The following is a 17580-nucleotide window of genomic DNA, read 5'->3' as shown; positions in this document are numbered from 1 at the left end:
GTTCAATTGTTTTCTTTTCTTTCTTCCCATGCTATTTTCTGCTTCTTCTATATTATGTGGAACATGTAAATAGTTTATTGAGTACATTTGCACTCATGCGGCATTCAAACGAGTTCATTGTCACGTGGCAATTTGGTTCAACAATGCATTCTCATGTGTGAGTTTTCCTTCACATGATAACGCATTATTGAGCTGTGATGCTATGTTGACGGTTAATTCATTTCATGAAAATTGCTCTCGCCCCTGATGATCATAATTCAAACTAAACGGTAGAGTCCCAATGATTGGAAATCCCATGTGGAGATTTTTATTTGTCCCCCAACACTCAACCATCATTTTCTTGTGCTTTATAGGATTCCCTTGTTCTTTTCAATGGGAAAAGAAGGAAAAGGAGCATTGCTCAGTGCTCACAGCTCAAAATGTCAATAAAGTGTACTACTCCATTTGTTTTTACCCTCAAAACCTGTCTTTTTCCTCTGTTCTATGCTTGAAGCGGCCAGTGATCAGCCTAGACTTTTCACACTAAAGTGTATAGACTGATGACTGGGGTTAGCCTAGTGGTGAAGTCGGTAAGATAATGTGTGTGACTAAGTTAGGTTCAGAGTTCGAAATCATCTAATGTAACAAAAAATAATTGTATAAACTGTTTTGATCAACATATCAGTGGAGCGTAGTGCATCGATCTTGCGGTGTATACAATCACATGTTATGTGGTTTACAAGGCTCGTGTTACGTTTAGTGTCTAGGATCAAATTATATGGATTAGTCATGAAAGAAATGTATCCCTTCCAAATCTCACAAAATGGTAGGACTGGAAGGGACATAATGTGGTGCCTAGTTTCCTTCGTGACTAAATCACCTTCTAACTTCAACTTGGACAAAATTTGGAAGTTAGTTTGCATTTCTACGGACCTAATAAGTTATCCAATCAAGTCCAATCATATACACCAAACTTGACCTCCGCAGATGGAAAAGAAGCATACCGCTACGGTGGCATCCCGTGCCAATGAAATAAAGTGAGTGCAAAACAAGGAGAGAAATGTTCATATTGTTCCTTTTGAAACAATGTGGCTTAAAGGCTACATACCTTGAGATGGAATTTGAGAATATATGAACCATAAAAAGGCAAAAGCTGGACCTTTACACCGAAAAAATACGCGGTTTGCCAATTAATTAACTACAAATTCTTATTATTTTACCGACCAATTTATCAAAAGTGTCACTGATATGATCTTGATCCTGATATTATCATCACAATTTCACAAAACAAATCTTTGGACCTTTTGTTTCGTTTAGCAATGGCAACGAGCCAGAACAATCTCAAGGATCTCCAATGGCTTCTGGATGCCATCAAATCCGAAAGCCTCAGCCTCCACAACATCTCCTTCTACCTCTCTCAACCCTCTTCCTTCGGCTTCCAGGAAACCGAAAACTCCGTCAACATCAACGTTTCGAACGACAGCCTCTCTTTCTTCTCCCACTTCCTCACAGCTTTAGCAACATCCCAAACCAACCAACTTCTGATGAACTTGGAGTTTCACCAGGTTCAGTGGGACGTGCAGCAGCTTCGCCATCTTTCGGCGTTGCTTGAGAGTAGTTCGAGCATCAGGCAAGTTGGGTTTCGGAGAAACAGATTTGACAAACAATGCTTGGCAGAGTTGTGTGAGATCGTGAAGAGGAATAGAGTGATCAAAGAGATTATGTTTTCGGAATCAGGTATCGGGTTTGCTGGAGCCGGGTTTCTTGCTTCTGCGCTTAAGGTCAATGAGAGCTTGGAGGAGTTGCAGATATGGGAAGACTCTATTGGGTCGAAAGGCGCAGAGGAGCTCTCGAAGATGATTGAAGTGAACTCAACACTGAAGGTGTTGACAATATTTGACTCGAATTCGATCACTGCAACTCCACTTATTTCTGCAGTTTTAGCAAGGAATAGGTCTATGGAAGTCCATGTTTGGAGTGGAGAAAACGGAGAAAGAAGCTCGAAGGTGGTTGAGTTTCTACCCGAAAACAGCACGCTTAGGATTTACAGGCTCGACCTTTCGGGCGCTTGCAGGGTTGCCTGTGCTCTCGGGTGGAACTCAACGGTTAAGTCCCTCGACCTTACTGGAGTGCGGTTGAAATCAAGGTGGGCTAAGGAGTTTCGGTGGGTTTTGGAACAGAACCAAACCCTCAAAGAGGTAAACTTGTCAAAAACTTGGCTGAAAGATAAGGGGGTTGTGTATGTAGCAGCTGGACTCTTCAAGAACCAGAGCTTGGAGTGCTTGTGTTTAGATGGGAACGCGTTTGGAGGTATCGGAGTTGAGCATTTACTCTGCCCTTTGAGCAGGTTCTCTGCCTTGCAATATCAAGCAAACATTACTTTAAAATCAGTAACACTTGGAGGTGGAAGAACCAAGATTGGAAGGGAGGGGCTTGCAGCAATTTTACAGATGCTGACAACTAATGAAAGTTTGACGCGGTTAGGTATATACGATGATGAGAGTTTAAGGCCCGATGATTTTGTTAAACTCTTCAAAAGCTTGGAGAAGAATGCCAGCTTGAGACACTTATCGTTACAGGGCTGCAAAGGCGTTCAAGGAGAGCAGGTTCTGCAGGCAATCATGGAGACATTGCAGGTAAATCCTTGGCTTGAAAATATTGATCTTGCAAGAACGCCGCTGCAGAATTCAGGAAAGACGGATGGGGTCTATCAAAGACTCGGGCAGAATGGGAAGCCTGAACCGGAAATGGATTTGCTTAAAGACATGCCACTTACAGTACCAAAAAGTTGTAGAGTGTTCTTCTGTGGGCAAGAATATGCAGGTAATTGTGAAAGTTAAAAAGTTTTATCAACTATTTTATAAAGTTGTATTCGCTCAAGTGTATTTTATCTCATAAAAAATTTCGGGTTTCGATTTCAGGTAAGACTACATTGTGCAATTCCATATTGCAGAGTGTCTCCTCTTCAAAGGTTCCGTATGTGGACCAAGTACGATCTTTAGTGAACCCGGTTGAGCAAGCTGTTCGAACAGTTGGAATGAAGATTAAGACTTTCAAAGATGATGACAGCACAAAGATTTCAATATGGAATCTTGCTGGTCAGCATGAATTCTATTCTCTCCATGATCTCATGTTCCCGGGGCATGGCAGTGCGTCATTCTTTGTCATCGTATCCAGTTTATTCAGGAAAACGAACAACAGAGAACCGAAAAACTCAATGGAGATAGAAGAGGACCTCCAGTACTGGCTCAGGTTCATAGTCTCAAACTCTAGAAGAGCAGTGCAGCAATGCATGCTACCAAATGTCACGGTTGTACTCACGCACTATGACAAAATCAATCAACCGTCACAAAACTTACAGGTTGCAGTGAACTCGATTCAAAAATTGCGAGACAAGTTCCAGGGATTTGTTGACTTCTATCCAACAGTGTTCACAATTGATGCAAGATCATCGGCATCAGTGAGTAAGCTCACTCATCACCTTCTAAAGACAAGCAAGACAGTTCTCCAAAGAGTCCCAAGAATCTATCAGCTCTGCAATGATCTGACACAAATATTATCAGATTGGAGATCAGAGAACTACAACAAGCCAGCGATGCAGTGGAAGGAGTTCAACGAGCTATGCCAAGTTAAGGTTCCATCATTAAGAGTCCGATCAAGACATGATAACAAAGAGAAGGTGGAAATGAGGAGGCGGGTTGTTGCTACTTGCCTTCACCACATAGGAGAGGTAATTTATTTTGATGAGCTCGGGTTTCTGATCTTAGATTGTGAGTGGTTCTGCGGCGAGGTGCTTGGCCAACTAATAAGACTAGATTTAAGAAGTCGAAGCTCAAATGAGAACAATGGATTCATCAGCAAGAAAGATTTGGAGAAGATTCTAAGAGGAAGCTTGCAGAGTCCAATTCCTGGAGTGGGTACGAAGGTATTTGAGAACTTGGATGCAACTGATCTTGTGAGAATGATGCTTAAACTGGAATTATGTTACGAACAAGACCCTTCAGATCGTAATTCTTTGCTGTTGATCCCCTCCATTCTTGAAGAAGGAAGAGGAAAGCCACAACGATGGCAGTTAAGCAGACCGGAGTCCCTTTATGCCGGGAGGCATCTTGAATGCGATGATTCCAGCCACATGTTCCTCACACCTGGCTTCTTTCCTCGATTACAGGCAAGAATTTCCCTAATCCTTGTTTTAACTTGCTCTTCGATTCTTGTTTAGTTTTGTCTTCAAACTATTTTGGATTTATGAGTCACGTTACTCAATAAAAACCAGTACCAGTTAATGTACCTTGTGACTAGCGATTCCACGGTTACAATGTGCTGAACATTCATCAAGTTACCCTTGGTTGTATCTGTTCTTATCAAACTTTGTATGCTTGTGAACCCAGGTGCATCTGCATAACAGAATCATGGCCTTGAAAAACCAACATGGAGCGACATACAGCCTTGAGAAGTACCTGATCTCGATAACTATCAATGGAATCTATATCAGAGTAGAACTGGGAGGACAGCTGGGTTACTACATCGATATCCTCGCATGCTCCACCAAGAACCTGACAGAAACCCTGAGGGTTATCCAGCAGCTTATAATTCCAGCAATTCATAGCCTCTGTAACGGTATCACCTTGACTGAAAATGTCATACGGCCAGAATGCGTGCAAAATCTCACTCCTCCAAGATACAGGAAGACGCAATTTGTGCCGTTGCAACAATTAAAACAGGCATTACTTTCTGTTCCTGCAGACAGCATGTATGATTACCAGCATACCTGGGATCCAATCTCGGACTCCGGAAGACAAATTCTAGGACCTGGTTTTGATCTGGCCCGAGACCTCCTATCAGATGATGATTTCCGTGAAGTGCTCCATCGGAGATATCATGACCTATACAACCTTGCTCAGGAACTGCAAATCCCACCTGAGAGCGACCCGGAGAACACATTATCCACAAGTGACGAGCCTGACAAAGTTGATCCAACCTTCGGTGGAATTGCCAAGGGGGTTGAAGCGGTTTTGCAGAGGCTGAAGATCATTGAGCAAGAAATCAGAGACTTGAAGCAAGAGATCCAAGGGCTGAGATATTACGAGCACAGACTCCTTGCGGAGCTTCATCGCAAAGTGAATTACCTTGTGACATACAATGTCCAAATTGAAGAGAGGAAAGTGCCGAATATGTTCTACTTTGTTAGAACAGAAAACTACTCGAGGAGATTGATCACCAACATGGTTCCCGGCATGAATGCTATTCGACTGCACATGTTATGTGAATTTCGACGAGAAATGCATGTTGTTGAAGATCAAATGGGGTGTGAACTGATGCAGGTTGACAACAGGACCGTGAAGTCTTTGGCACCGTACACCACAAAGTTCATGAAACTGCTTACATTTGCTCTCAAGATAGGAGCACATCTAGCCGCTGGCATGGGAGAAATGATACCGGATTTGAGCAGGGAAGTCGCTCACCTGGCTGATTCTTCCCTCCTTTATGGAGCCGCAGGGGCAGTTGCTGCCGGCGCAGTGGGAGCTGCAGCAATTGGGCAGGGAAGGAACAGAAGTAAGGCTGCAGAAAGCTCAAGAGACATCCAGCAAGATCAAAGAACAGCACAACAATGGGTTCTGGATTTCCTAAGGGACCGGAAATGCTCAACCGGAAAGGATATTGCCGAGAAGTTTGGTTTGTGGAGAGTGCGGTACAGAGACGATGGTCAGATTGCATGGATCTGCAGGAGGCATATTAACCTCAGAGCACATGAAATAATTGAAGTGCCACTTTGAAATTATGCATCTAAATTTCCTTTGATGTTGTAATGCATATTTTTCGATATTATGCATCTAAATTTCCCTTTATTTGCAGCATTTGCTTCTGCTGCTAAGTTTATATGCCAGAATTTCGATATAAGCTCACAGTTAAAAACGCTCGAAGCACCATCGTGAAGGATACGAAATTCAGGACGGGAACCAACTATTATTGCACCTGATATTGACGATTGATAACCGCGAGGGATTTTTTCTATACTTTGATTTTTGAAATATTTCTCAGTAACATTAGCAGTCGTCAGATAGATTACACTAATTACGTAATTGAATTCTACTTTACCTTCGCTATCATAATTAGAGCCTATGATTTCACCTAAATTTCAAAGGGCACAAAAACTTCAACTTGTAAAGGAGATGAATGATTTAATGGAAGATTAACCAAATTGTATTCTTTTGGCCACCTTTCAAAATTTTGAGCTTAATCACACAGCATAACTCATGTTTATAAACATGATTAACACGTAGTTAGACGGAATTCGATATCACAATAATTAAGGTAAAATTAAAAGTAGATACAAAGAGGAAAGATGTAACAGAAGTTACTAATACAAGGTTGGTGATGGAACAAAAGCTTGTAACCGGTACGTCAAGATTCTCGTGTCATCTAAAGCAGCTCAACATACAAAGGGAAACAACACAATACATAGAGCATTATTATACATCAGTACGAGGAATCTAAAATCTAGAGTCACCTGTTTTTTTTCCCTCCGAACAAGTGAAACGAAAGATCAGAAGAACGCCCTACTACCGTAAAACACACGGGAACCACTGCTCTTTGGTGTCTCTATTTTCTGAACAGTGCTCGAGTTTCCTGAACTGGTTGGTGATTCAAGGTCCAACGGAAGCTTCATTTTCGCCAAAGATTCAGTGAATTGCTGCATGCTTTTCATGTACATGTCTACAAAATCCTGCTGCACCGCCGTATGCTCTGGAACGGTGACTGTGACAGTAGGCTTCTCAAATGTATCACTCGGCACCGCATCAGACGAATTAATCTCACCATCTTTATCCACTTTCTTCTCTTCCGAAGCTGAAACTTGTTCGTGATTTGGAGATTTCAAAGCTGATGGAGCATCATATGACTCTGAGCTTGTATGACCCGACGCAGATGATTCACCATTAGTTGACAGGCTGCTTGGGGGAGAATCAAGCTTCCAAACATGAGCGGACTCAATAGTAGCAGTCGACAAGCTTTCTACAGCATGAACACCCACTTTGGAACTAGGCTGAGTTTCAGTGTCAGCCGTGACAAACTCAGAGCTTTGAGAATCAAACTCAGAGCTTGGGATCTTAATGTACTCTGAAACCATCCTCTGGTCTTCATTGTCAATGTTCGGATCTGGGAACTCTAACCTATCTAATTCACATGACTCAGCTATCTCCGAGTCCTGCACAATAGGATTTGAGGCCAGGGACATTACTTCTGGCAGATCTCCAGTGTATGAGAGGGACAACTGGACAAACCCTGATGGGGAATGAAACAGATCATTTGAAGAAAGAGAGAACTCTTTCTCTAACTTCCCATTCTTAACGAGGACCCCTGACAAAGGCACCAAAGAAAACCCCAGCAACTGATCTTCAAGATAATTCTTGACCCTGCTCAGCATCCAAATCTCGCATTTGAGGGAGGAATCAACAGTACGAACATTGAGCTGGACATTGTCATTGAAGACTGGATTTCTACCACCACCGTTAATGGTCTTGGTGGAGACTGTTTTTTCAGGATCACTCGTCAGGCATAGCTTAGCATAGACATCTTGCTTGTGGTATATGCAGATGTTCTGGATGTCCCTAGCCTGATGAACATAAACCTCGAGAACACCAATGAAGTTCTCTGAGTTACTATCTATATTGGCATCAGTTCCATTGGATACAGGCCCATTGGTACAAATGAACTGCTTCTCAGGCTCGGCAACAGAGCTTTTGAATGGAGACACAACAGATTGAGGAGAATCCATGCTAATAAACACCAAGGAAGTTAACCTGGCAAAGCACAACAAAGATCTTTCTGAGAAAACTCGAGTCGCTCCAAAATTAAAGGTCTAAAATTGGAAAGTACCACCCAGTTAATTCCAAAGACTCAGCTCAGATATTTATCATTTAACTAAACTGAACAATTTTATACTAAAAACATATAAAGCCAATTCGAAATAGAACACCTTACGGAATACATTAGAACTTCGTACAGTTCAAGTTAATCCAAGGCGTCATTACAGCATAAATTAGAAACTCATAATGTTTTAGTCAAAATTCAAGGCGTCAGTTGAATACAAATTGTAACGTTCTATGATGCTTAAAACGAGACCCCCAAATATAACTAAATCCTAGCATGTCCAGCAATAAACACCAATTCTCAAAAACATAGAATTTAGAAGCCAAACATTCATCGAAGGAACTTTCATAAGGACCGCTCAATCCCTAAACCTCCCCAAACCAAAATAAGCAACACAAGAAACTGAGAGTACACAAACCTGTAACTTCAGCAAAATATAAAATTAAACAAATATTTCTTGTAATTCGAAGATCAAAACACACACGAACAAGCTCAAAACCCAGAAACCCTTACCTTGAAATCCGTCACTTAAGCCAAAAACAGGCAAAACCCAGAAGCCAAAACCCCCCAAAAAAGCACTTTTCCGGTAAGCTCCTCCAAAACCCACAACCCAAAACATAAAAACAAGCAAGCCCAATAATGCAAGATATAAAACTAAACAAAAATTTCTTGTAATTCAAAGAACAAAAACCACTTGAACAAAGCTCAAAATCCAGAAAACCTTACCTTGAAATCCTTCACATAAACCAAAACAAGCCAGAAACCCCAGAAAAGCACTTTTCCAGTAAGCTTCTCCAAACTTAATAAGAAGCAAACCCTTTCACACTAATGCAAAGATATTTGCACAGTCCAATAAAGCTACCTACTTTTCTACACAGATAGATTATATTCTACCAACGAATCCAAGGAGCAAAACAGGGAAAGGTAAGCACAGCAACCAAGATCGTGCCAAAGAATTCCAAAAACAAAATTCGACCTTTGAATCCTCAAAAAAGTCACATAAAACGAACCAAAAAAATGACAAAGAGTTCCCAAAAGAGCAACAATAAAATAAAGAAAAATCTGAGATGGGTTTGCTCTTTTTTCCCATCACCTTTGGCTCTTTAGCTCCAAAGTCAAAGCGATTTGCTTGAAAATTTGAAATCTGTGGCCCCAATTGAAGATCCGTCCAAGACCCAAAGACAATCAGTTCATCAATCGAGATTATACTGTTGCTGCTGCTGCTATAGAACCAAACTTTCAGAAGGACAAAGAAGGAATATTGGTAAGGATAATAATCTAGAGAAATTCGGGTGTGGGTTGAAGCTTGTTGGAAAGCTTATGAAGTTTTGTATTCCATGAGCATATATAACAACATAAATACAATCTTCTCATTTGAAAGTTCACATTTTACCTTTTCGGCTCTTATTTTCCTTTTGTAATGATAAATTAGAAAATAGATTATTGTACAGTATATTAGTATGAGAAATGAAACCAACAAAGTAGTATGAGAAAATCCAACTAATGAGAGATTTTTCTATGTTCTCAGAACATAAGTCGGTCTAACATGTGTCATAATTTCCTTTTAGTCCCATTTTGTAATGTTAAACAAAAAAGTAAATAATTTTGAAATGTTATAGTATAAAAAATAAAACCAACAATATAGAACGAGAAAATCCAACTAAGGAGAAATTTTTCATATACTGAGAACATAAGTGGATATAACGTGTGTAATAACATAAGTGAACAAATGATATATTTTTTTAGTTTCACTTTATATATATTGTTAATACGTTATGTGCTACTCTGTGTTTTGTGAAGGTAGGTAGTATTTCAAATATCATATCCCTTTGAGTATTATTTTCCTTTTAAGGTATTTTTGCCATTGGGCACTAGAGAGATTTTAATGTTGTTTTTTTTTTATCCAGAGGGATGGGGTATGCAGAAACACCGTCCCACGCGTTGGGGAAAGGCAGACCAATCAGAGAAGATATGAGTGCGCGCTTGTTGGTGTTCCTGCTTCATTGCCGACGCTTTCCACTTCCGTTTTGTTTTGCCCCTCCACTCTCTTCCAAGCTGAAAATGATACGTAACCATCAGTCTATGAATCTTTTTGTTAAAAAATTCTCCTGTGGTATTGAGGAGCTGTGTTGCATCAGATCCCGAAGATGCAAGTATTTTCCTTTTTACGACGGAAGGTCTTTTTCAAATATTTTATATTTATTTATATATGAAATCGAGATAGTTATTTTTTAGAAAATTGAAATAATAGTAAAAATACTTATGCTTTAGTTTTCTGAAAGTGAGAGCAAAGCTAAAACTGATTATTAAGAAAAAATTTAGTTTGAAATTTACGTAATTAATCTTTTTCTTGTGGTTAACTCGAGAAAATAGAGATTTATCTCTTAAAAAATCTCATTCAATTAGATGGAGAAATTTATAGTGTTCCGCAGAATAAGAAATTTCGTACTTTTTAAATGTTAGATTTTAATTTCTTCACATTCTCTTACCAAGGCTACTCAAAACAACCTAAACCCCAAATACACTACTAAAACAATCTGAGTCAAGCCACTTTGTACTGCGGTCTACTAGTATTTCTTTTCACTTATAAGTGAAAGGTCTTAGGTTTGATTATCGTCAAAGACGAAGTTGAACCACATTATTGCTAGCCCGTTATAAGGCTACACCCACATCTTCCTCTTAGTATTGATAATATTGTTTATTAAAAAAAAGGGAAAGCCAAATTGAATCAACAACGCCATCAACTCAATCACACGATTTAAGAAACAATCGTATAGTAGTGGGTGGATCTTGAGGTCGGTCACCAATGATCCAACTTTATAAGCAAGGTGAAAAAACTCAGAGAAAATTATAAAGATTCAGTAGGGGTTTTGGGAAAATGATTGGATTGAAAAAATGACATTACAAAAATAATGGTGGTTTTGTTGTAAAAGTTGTGGGGATGAATGACCATATGATTTAGCTAAAAGTGAGGAAGACTTGAGAATAGTAGTGTAATTGTTGTTGTATGATGTTTTTCAAAAAGGCAATCATTTCCTTTTTTTGGGTTCTTCACGGATGTGGCTCTATATAAAGAGCACTCTGTGTGTGATCACAACACACATCAAATAAAAGAAGTGAAAGCAATAATATCAATATCCCTCCCTTCCTCTCTTTACCTGCAATCATTTTGTGTTATAGTTACGAAACTAAACAGTGTGATACATTGCACACGCTTCGCTCATGTCCCTAGTAAAGGTTATCTCTCAAACTTTTGCATATCTATAACACATTATCTCGTTCAAAAAAAAATATCACATGTTATCAACACGACTTTCTAACCCTAACTAGTTCTCATTTCCCTTCACTTTTGAAAAATTCTTCCTCCAAGGATCTTATTGTTCTTCTTCCTCCTCTTCTTCACCTGCTTGATGTACCTTGCCAAGATTTGCTAGCACCATGCCTTCTCATAATTCTCAATATAACAATTACATATATTTTTGATTTCTTGTTTGGTGTAGCTCTTGATGACTAACCCAATGTTTATTTATTTTAATTTTACTACGATCAAAGATGGTGCGGTACAATCACCCATCTTGAACTGCAGATTTAATTTTATTGCAATTTTAGGTGGTGTGGTATAATCGCCCACCCTGCTCTACATATTTAAATTTTCCTGCTGCTTGAGTGGTGCGGTATAATCGCTCATCATACGCTATATTGTTTCAATGAGAGTGGTTCGGTACAATTGTCTTCCTCATTAATTATGTAAATATCGAGCCTGAAGTTTCAAGTGCTTATCATTTTGGTCTGAAGATCAAAATGAAAAATTTGTAAGAACCAAAAGTTCTAACACTACATTCCTCCAGAATACATATTATTGCAAGTTTTTACACATTTCATGAGGATCCAATGGTAATTCTCCAAATGGCTCATTATGAATGGACACACATGAGGATCCAAGATTTCAAGTCAATTGTTGAGTACAACTCTGCAATGTTCATAATTAGATCCCAGATGAAGCTTTGTGGGGAGACCATCACTAAGGAAGATATGCTGGAAAAGACTTTCAGCAACTTTCATGCCTCCAACGTGCTCATGCAGCAGCAGTATAGAGAGCGAGGCTTTACTGAGTACAGTCAGCTGATATCGGTGCTCCTTGTGGCTAAACAAAACAATGAGCTCTTGATGAAAAATCATCAGTCCCGACCCACTGGATCGGCATCATTCCCAGAAGTGAATGTTGTTTCCCTTGAAGTGAACACTACATCATCTCGTGGCAATAATTACAAACAAGGATGTGGCCATAGGCGAGGCCGGTAGAACGAGAAAGGCAAGAATAATGGTGTCGAGTTTTACAACCAGGGTCCAAGGCATAATTCAGGCCCGAGCTTCAAAAATGTAAACCATCACAAGGTAAAGCTCGTATGAATAACACTCCTAGAAATCTTAAAGGAGACTGACATAGATGTGGTGGCAATGGGCACTGGATGTATACTTGTCGTACCCCAAAGAAGGGTGTCAAAACCAATTTCATTGACCTAGCTAAACCAATGAATATAAATGATCCGGTGTTCAATTTATCAGGGCAATTGAACACAACCCACCTGGATGTCTCAGACTTCATTGTGGAAAGAGGGAATGAAATGTATTGGTCCAATTGAATCATTTTTGTTTGATGTACTCTTATTATCTGAACTTGTAGTTTAAAGCTCACATTTCAACTTTCTTTTGTTATGAATAAATTGTTTTTAACTATGATTCCCTTACTTAGAGAGTATGGATAAAAACTATGGTTATTCTCAAAACAAGAGCAATGGCAGAGATATTTGTCTTGCAGACAACGCAACCACGCATACAATACTTTGAGATCAAAAAAAAATTTCAAGCTTGATGTTTACGAAATAAAGGTAACAACAATATCAGGCCAATCAAATGTAATTGAAGGCTCAGGAAAAGCCCAGATCATACTAAATGGAACAATATTGTCCATACAAAATACATTGTATCTACTCGATCTACTCGAAATTTGTTGAGTTTTAAAGACATACATTTAAATGGATACCACATTGAAACAAAAAGTGCAGAAGATGTGGAGTATCTATGCATTACTTCTAATGGTACCCAGAAGCGTACACTGGAGAAATTGTGTGGTTTATTGAGTGGATTGTATTATATATACATAAAGACAATTGAAGTACATATTGTCATGAACTAGAAGTTCATTGATACAAACATTTACATGATTTGGCATGACCGTCTGGGTCATCCAGGATCCACCATGATACGTAGAATCATTAACAACTCTAATGAACATCCATTATTAAGCAGACATGTTGCTATATCAAATGTAACCCTTGCAAGGCTTGTTCTCAAGGGAAGTTGGTAATTAAACCATCACAATTAAAGATTGATGTTGAATCCCCATCAATTTTTTTCAAAGAATTCAAGGGGATATTTGTGGGCCTATTCAACCACCTTGTGGACCATTTCGATATTTTATAGTTTTGGTTTATGCATCTACCTGATGGTTACATGTTTTCCTCTTGTCTACTCGAAATGTAGTTTTTGCGAGATTTCTTGCTCAGATAATTAAGTTGCGAGCACTAAGCATTGATGTTTACCCAACTTGATAATGCTGGTGAATTTACGTCTCAAACCTTTAATGATTATTGCATGACACTAAGCATTGATGTTGAACACCATATCTCTCATGTTCATGCTTAAAATGGTTTAGCAGAAGCATTTATCAAGTGGTTTCAATTAATAGCTCGCACACTGCTCATGAAAACAAAATTACCAGTGTCTGCATAGGGACTTGCCATCTTACATGATGCATTATTGGTTCGATTGAGACCTATAGCCAACCACCAATACTCCTTAGTACAACTCATGTTTGGGCATCAGCGAAACATTTCACATTTATGAGTTTTTGGTTGTGCTGTTTATGTGCCTGTTACACTGCCACAACACACTAAAATGAGATATCAGCGCAGATTGGGAATTTATGTGGGTTTTGATTCAACATCTATCATTAGATATTTGGAACCCTTAACTTTGACAGGTGATATTTTTACAGCTCGTTTGCGGATTGTGACTTTGATGAGACAGTCTTCCCATCATTAGTGGGAGAAAATAGCGTTCCAGAATAACGGCAAGAACTGACATGGGTTGCACCCACCTTATCTCATTTTGATCCATGAAGCACTTAATGTGAAAATGAAGTGAAAATGATCGTTCATCTTCAAAGTATTGCTAATCAAATGCCAAATGCATTTAATGATGCTACAAAAGTGACAAAATCACATATACCAGCTGCAAATGCGCCTGCAAGAATTGATGTCCTTATTAGACAAAATAAAGTGGCAGCAAATGATTCATTCGGTGCACGCTTGAAGCGTGGTAGACCCCCAGGTTCAAAAGATTCAGCCCCTCAAAAGAGAAAGATGAGGGCACAACTGAATCCAAATAAATCCATTCAGGAAAAGAAAATGAATGATGAATCAACAATTCATGATTCTATACTTCTAGAAAAAAAAAATGTCCTTGATTAGACACATGTCCCTGAAAAGACAGAAGTACATGAAAGCAAAGAAACCTCCATAAATTATGCATGTACAAACGAATTGTGAGATCAAAATGAAATAATAATCGACGTCATGTTCGTATTCGCAGTAGCCACTGAAATCATATTAAGCAATGATATTGAGTCCCACTCTGTTGATGAATGCAAACAGAGACAAGATTGGCCTAAGTGGAAATATACAATCCAGACAGAATTAAATTCCTTGAAAAGGCGAAGTGCTTTTGGACCGGTAGTCCAAACCTTACCAAGTGTAAACCCCATTGGTTACAAATAGGTATTCACAAGAAATTAAAATGAGAAAAACTAGATGGCAAGATATAAAGCACAACTCGTTGAACAAGGTTTTTCACAAAGACCTAGAATTGATTATGAGGAGACATATTCTCATGTAATAGACGCAATTACATTCCGTTACTTATAAATTTGGTGGTTTCAGAAAAATTTGACATACGACTTATGGATGGCATCACCGCCTATCTATATGGAGAATTAGACACTGACATTTATATGAAGGTCCCAAAAGGACTTAAATTACCTGAAACGACTAACAAACCTCGAGGTATGCTCTCAATCAAATTAAGGAGATCATTATATGGGCTGAATCAATCTAGAAAAATATGGTATAATCGTTTCAGTGAGTATTTGATCAAAGAAGGATATACCAACAATGTCATTTACCCTTGTGTGTTCATTAAGAAATCGAATTTTGGATTTGCTATAGTAGCAATATATTTTGATGATATGAACTTAGTTAGAACCCCTGAAGAGCTTAATAAAACTGCTAAATATTTGAAATGAAATACCTTGGGAAAACAAAATATTGTCTCGGCTTACAAATTGAGTATTATGCTAATGAAATTTTGGTTCATCAATCAGCTTACATTGAAAAAATCCAGAAGTGATTTGGCATGGATAAGGCTTATCCACTCAGCACGCCAATGGTCGTTCGTTCTCCTAACATTAAGAAAGATCTATTTCGTCAAAAAGAAGATGATGAAATGGTCCTTGGTCCAGAAGTACCATATTTAAGTGCAATAGGTGCTTTATTGTATTTAGCATAATGTACTAAACCAAATATAGCTTTTTCAGCCAACTTGTTAGTAAGATATAGCTCTACTCCAACAATTTGTCATTGGAAGGGAATCAAATATGTTTTACGATACCTTCGTGGGACAACAGAAATGGGTCTTTTCTACTCAAAGAAAGTCCACAAACGACCATAACCTTGTTGGATATGCAGATGATGGTTTTCTCTTCGATCCACATAAAACCTGCTCACAAATTGGATATGTGTTCACTAATAGAGATATGGCGATCTCATGGCGCTCAACAAAGGAAACGTTAATTGCTACATCTTCCAATCACTCGAAAATACCTGCTCTACATAAAGCCAGTCGTGAATGTTCTTGGTTAATATCAATGATCCACCACATTCAGAATTCATGTAATCTACATTCAAAGACAGACACTCCAACAGGCATTCATGAAGATAATGTTGTCTGTGTTACCCAAATGAAGGAAGGATTCATCATGGGCAATAAGGCTAAACACATATCTCCAAAGTTTTTCAGTGCACATGAGCTTCAGAAGGCTAAAGTTATTGAAGTCAGACAAATCCGTTCCAATGAAAATTTGGCAAACCTATTCACCAAATCTCTACCAAAGTGCATGGTATCGGATTATGTCGGCTTATCAATCAGTTAAATTTGAAGAATGCGGAATCAAGGGGAGCATCCATGATACATGCCTGTTGTACTCTTTTTCCTTTAACTAGGATTTTTCCCACTGGTTTTTTCCTATCAAGGTTTTAACAAGGCAACATAATCATACTTAACACTATATCAACAATCCAAGCAAAGTTGCACTCTTTTTCCTTTGTTATGGTTTTTTCCCACTGCACTTTTTCCAAGCAAGGTTTTAACGAGGCAGCTAATATTGATATGTGGACATCCAAGCGGGAGTGTTGTAAAAGTTGTGAGAATGAATGCCCACATACTTTAGCTAAAGTGAGGAAGACTTGAGAATAGTAGTGTAATTGTTGTTGTATGATGTTTTTCAAAAATGCAATCATTTCCTTTTTTTGGTTCTTCACAAATGTTGCTCTATGTAAAGAGCACTTCGTGTGTGATCACAACACATAACAAAGAAAAGAAGTGAAAGTAATAATATCAATATTTGTCCCTTCCTCTCTTTACCTACAATCATTTTGTGTTATAGTTACAAAACTAAACAATGTGATACATTGCACCTGCTTCGCACCTGTACCTAGCAAAGGTTATCTCTCTAACTTTTGCCTATTTATAATAGGACTCAAATTTAAGAACAGTATAGACAAAGACTAAGTCTTCACAAAAGGGAGTTTTATCACTACAATATACTAAAAAGAAAATAGAAACGGCAAAGGAGAGGAAGGAAAATCATAAGTGCTTATCCTTTCTCCTCCCACTGTATTATTAGTCAATCATCGTGTTACAAAAGACTTATTTGTAAAACCCTATCGCTTCTAGGAAAAGAACACTAATTTTAGTTTTTTGTGTGTCTACGAGAAATTTATGAGTTTTCAATATTGAATCATTAAGGTACATAGCATATATATATGATCAATTATTAAGTAGCTCTAAGAGCATCTCCACCTGTTAGTGGAAGGCAAAGGTAATTGAAGGGCACGAGCAATGAAATTGTCTTTACTATTCACTCCAAATAATAACTGTCTTTGTGCATAAAAGGCTTAATAACTAAAAGATCCAAACCCCCCCCCCCCCCCCCCGCCGGCGCGGCGGCAGGGGGTGGTTTTGAAAGGACAAGGACAAGGAAGAAAAATATGCTACTGACCTAACAAATGGCTCCATCTGCAGGCAAATTATTATTATTATTATTTTTATTTTTTTTTGTAAAAATTTGCAGGCGAATTATTGTTAAGTAAAGAAATATGGGTTTGTTTTTAAGCAAGGAGATTGATTAGGATTAATTGACAAGAGAATTAAATAAAATATGTAGATGGATTAGGCTTGTATTTACATAATGGTTGTACTAAAGGAAAGGAAAAAGGAACAGTCCCACCTTATAATGCAAATTGGTTTTTCTCCAGAGAAAATAAAGGAGAAACATTTTTGTGCTCTTTTTGTTTTTTGAACAAAACAACGACATCCTTGAATAAGAGAGATTTT

General features: G+C 38.5%; 2 protein-coding genes across 4 annotated transcripts; one reads left to right on the top strand and one right to left on the bottom strand.

The window, feature by feature from the left end:
• The first annotated feature begins 1000 nt into the window (after positions 1-1000).
• LOC137714996 (protein TORNADO 1) lies at positions 1001-5825 on the top strand. The gene is made up of 3 exons (XM_068454191.2): positions 1001-2802; positions 2901-4147; positions 4368-5825. The coding sequence occupies exons 1-3, from the start codon at positions 1299-1301 to the stop codon at positions 5751-5753; spliced, it is 4137 nt and encodes a 1378-aa protein (XP_068310292.2). The 5' UTR covers positions 1001-1298; the 3' UTR covers positions 5754-5825.
• A 435-nt stretch (positions 5826-6260) lies between these two features.
• LOC137714998 (uncharacterized) lies at positions 6261-9300 on the bottom strand. Of its 3 annotated transcripts, none has more exons than XM_068454192.2 (2): positions 8942-9300; positions 6261-7778 (listed from the first exon to the last, which is right to left on the bottom strand). In XM_068454192.2, the coding sequence occupies exon 2, from the start codon at positions 7751-7753 to the stop codon at positions 6524-6526; it is 1230 nt and encodes a 409-aa protein (XP_068310293.2). In that variant the 5' UTR covers positions 7754-7778; positions 8942-9300; the 3' UTR covers positions 6261-6523. The 3 variants fall into 3 exon arrangements, with proteins under 3 accessions (XP_068310293.2, XP_068310294.2, XP_068310295.2); XM_068454193.2 differs by having other exon boundaries at positions 8575-9239; XM_068454194.2 differs by lacking the exon at positions 8942-9300 and adding an exon at positions 8362-8562.
• Positions 9301-17580: the final 8280 nt, after the last annotated feature.

The sequence above is a fragment of the Pyrus communis genome, chromosome 3 (genome assembly GCF_041283825.1).
Source record: "Pyrus communis isolate YQ-2024b chromosome 3, ASM4128382v1, whole genome shotgun sequence".
NCBI classification, from domain to species: domain Eukaryota; kingdom Viridiplantae; phylum Streptophyta; class Magnoliopsida; order Rosales; family Rosaceae; genus Pyrus; species Pyrus communis.
Note: the sequence above shows the minus strand (reverse complement) of the source record. Positions and strands in the feature narration are given on the sequence as shown.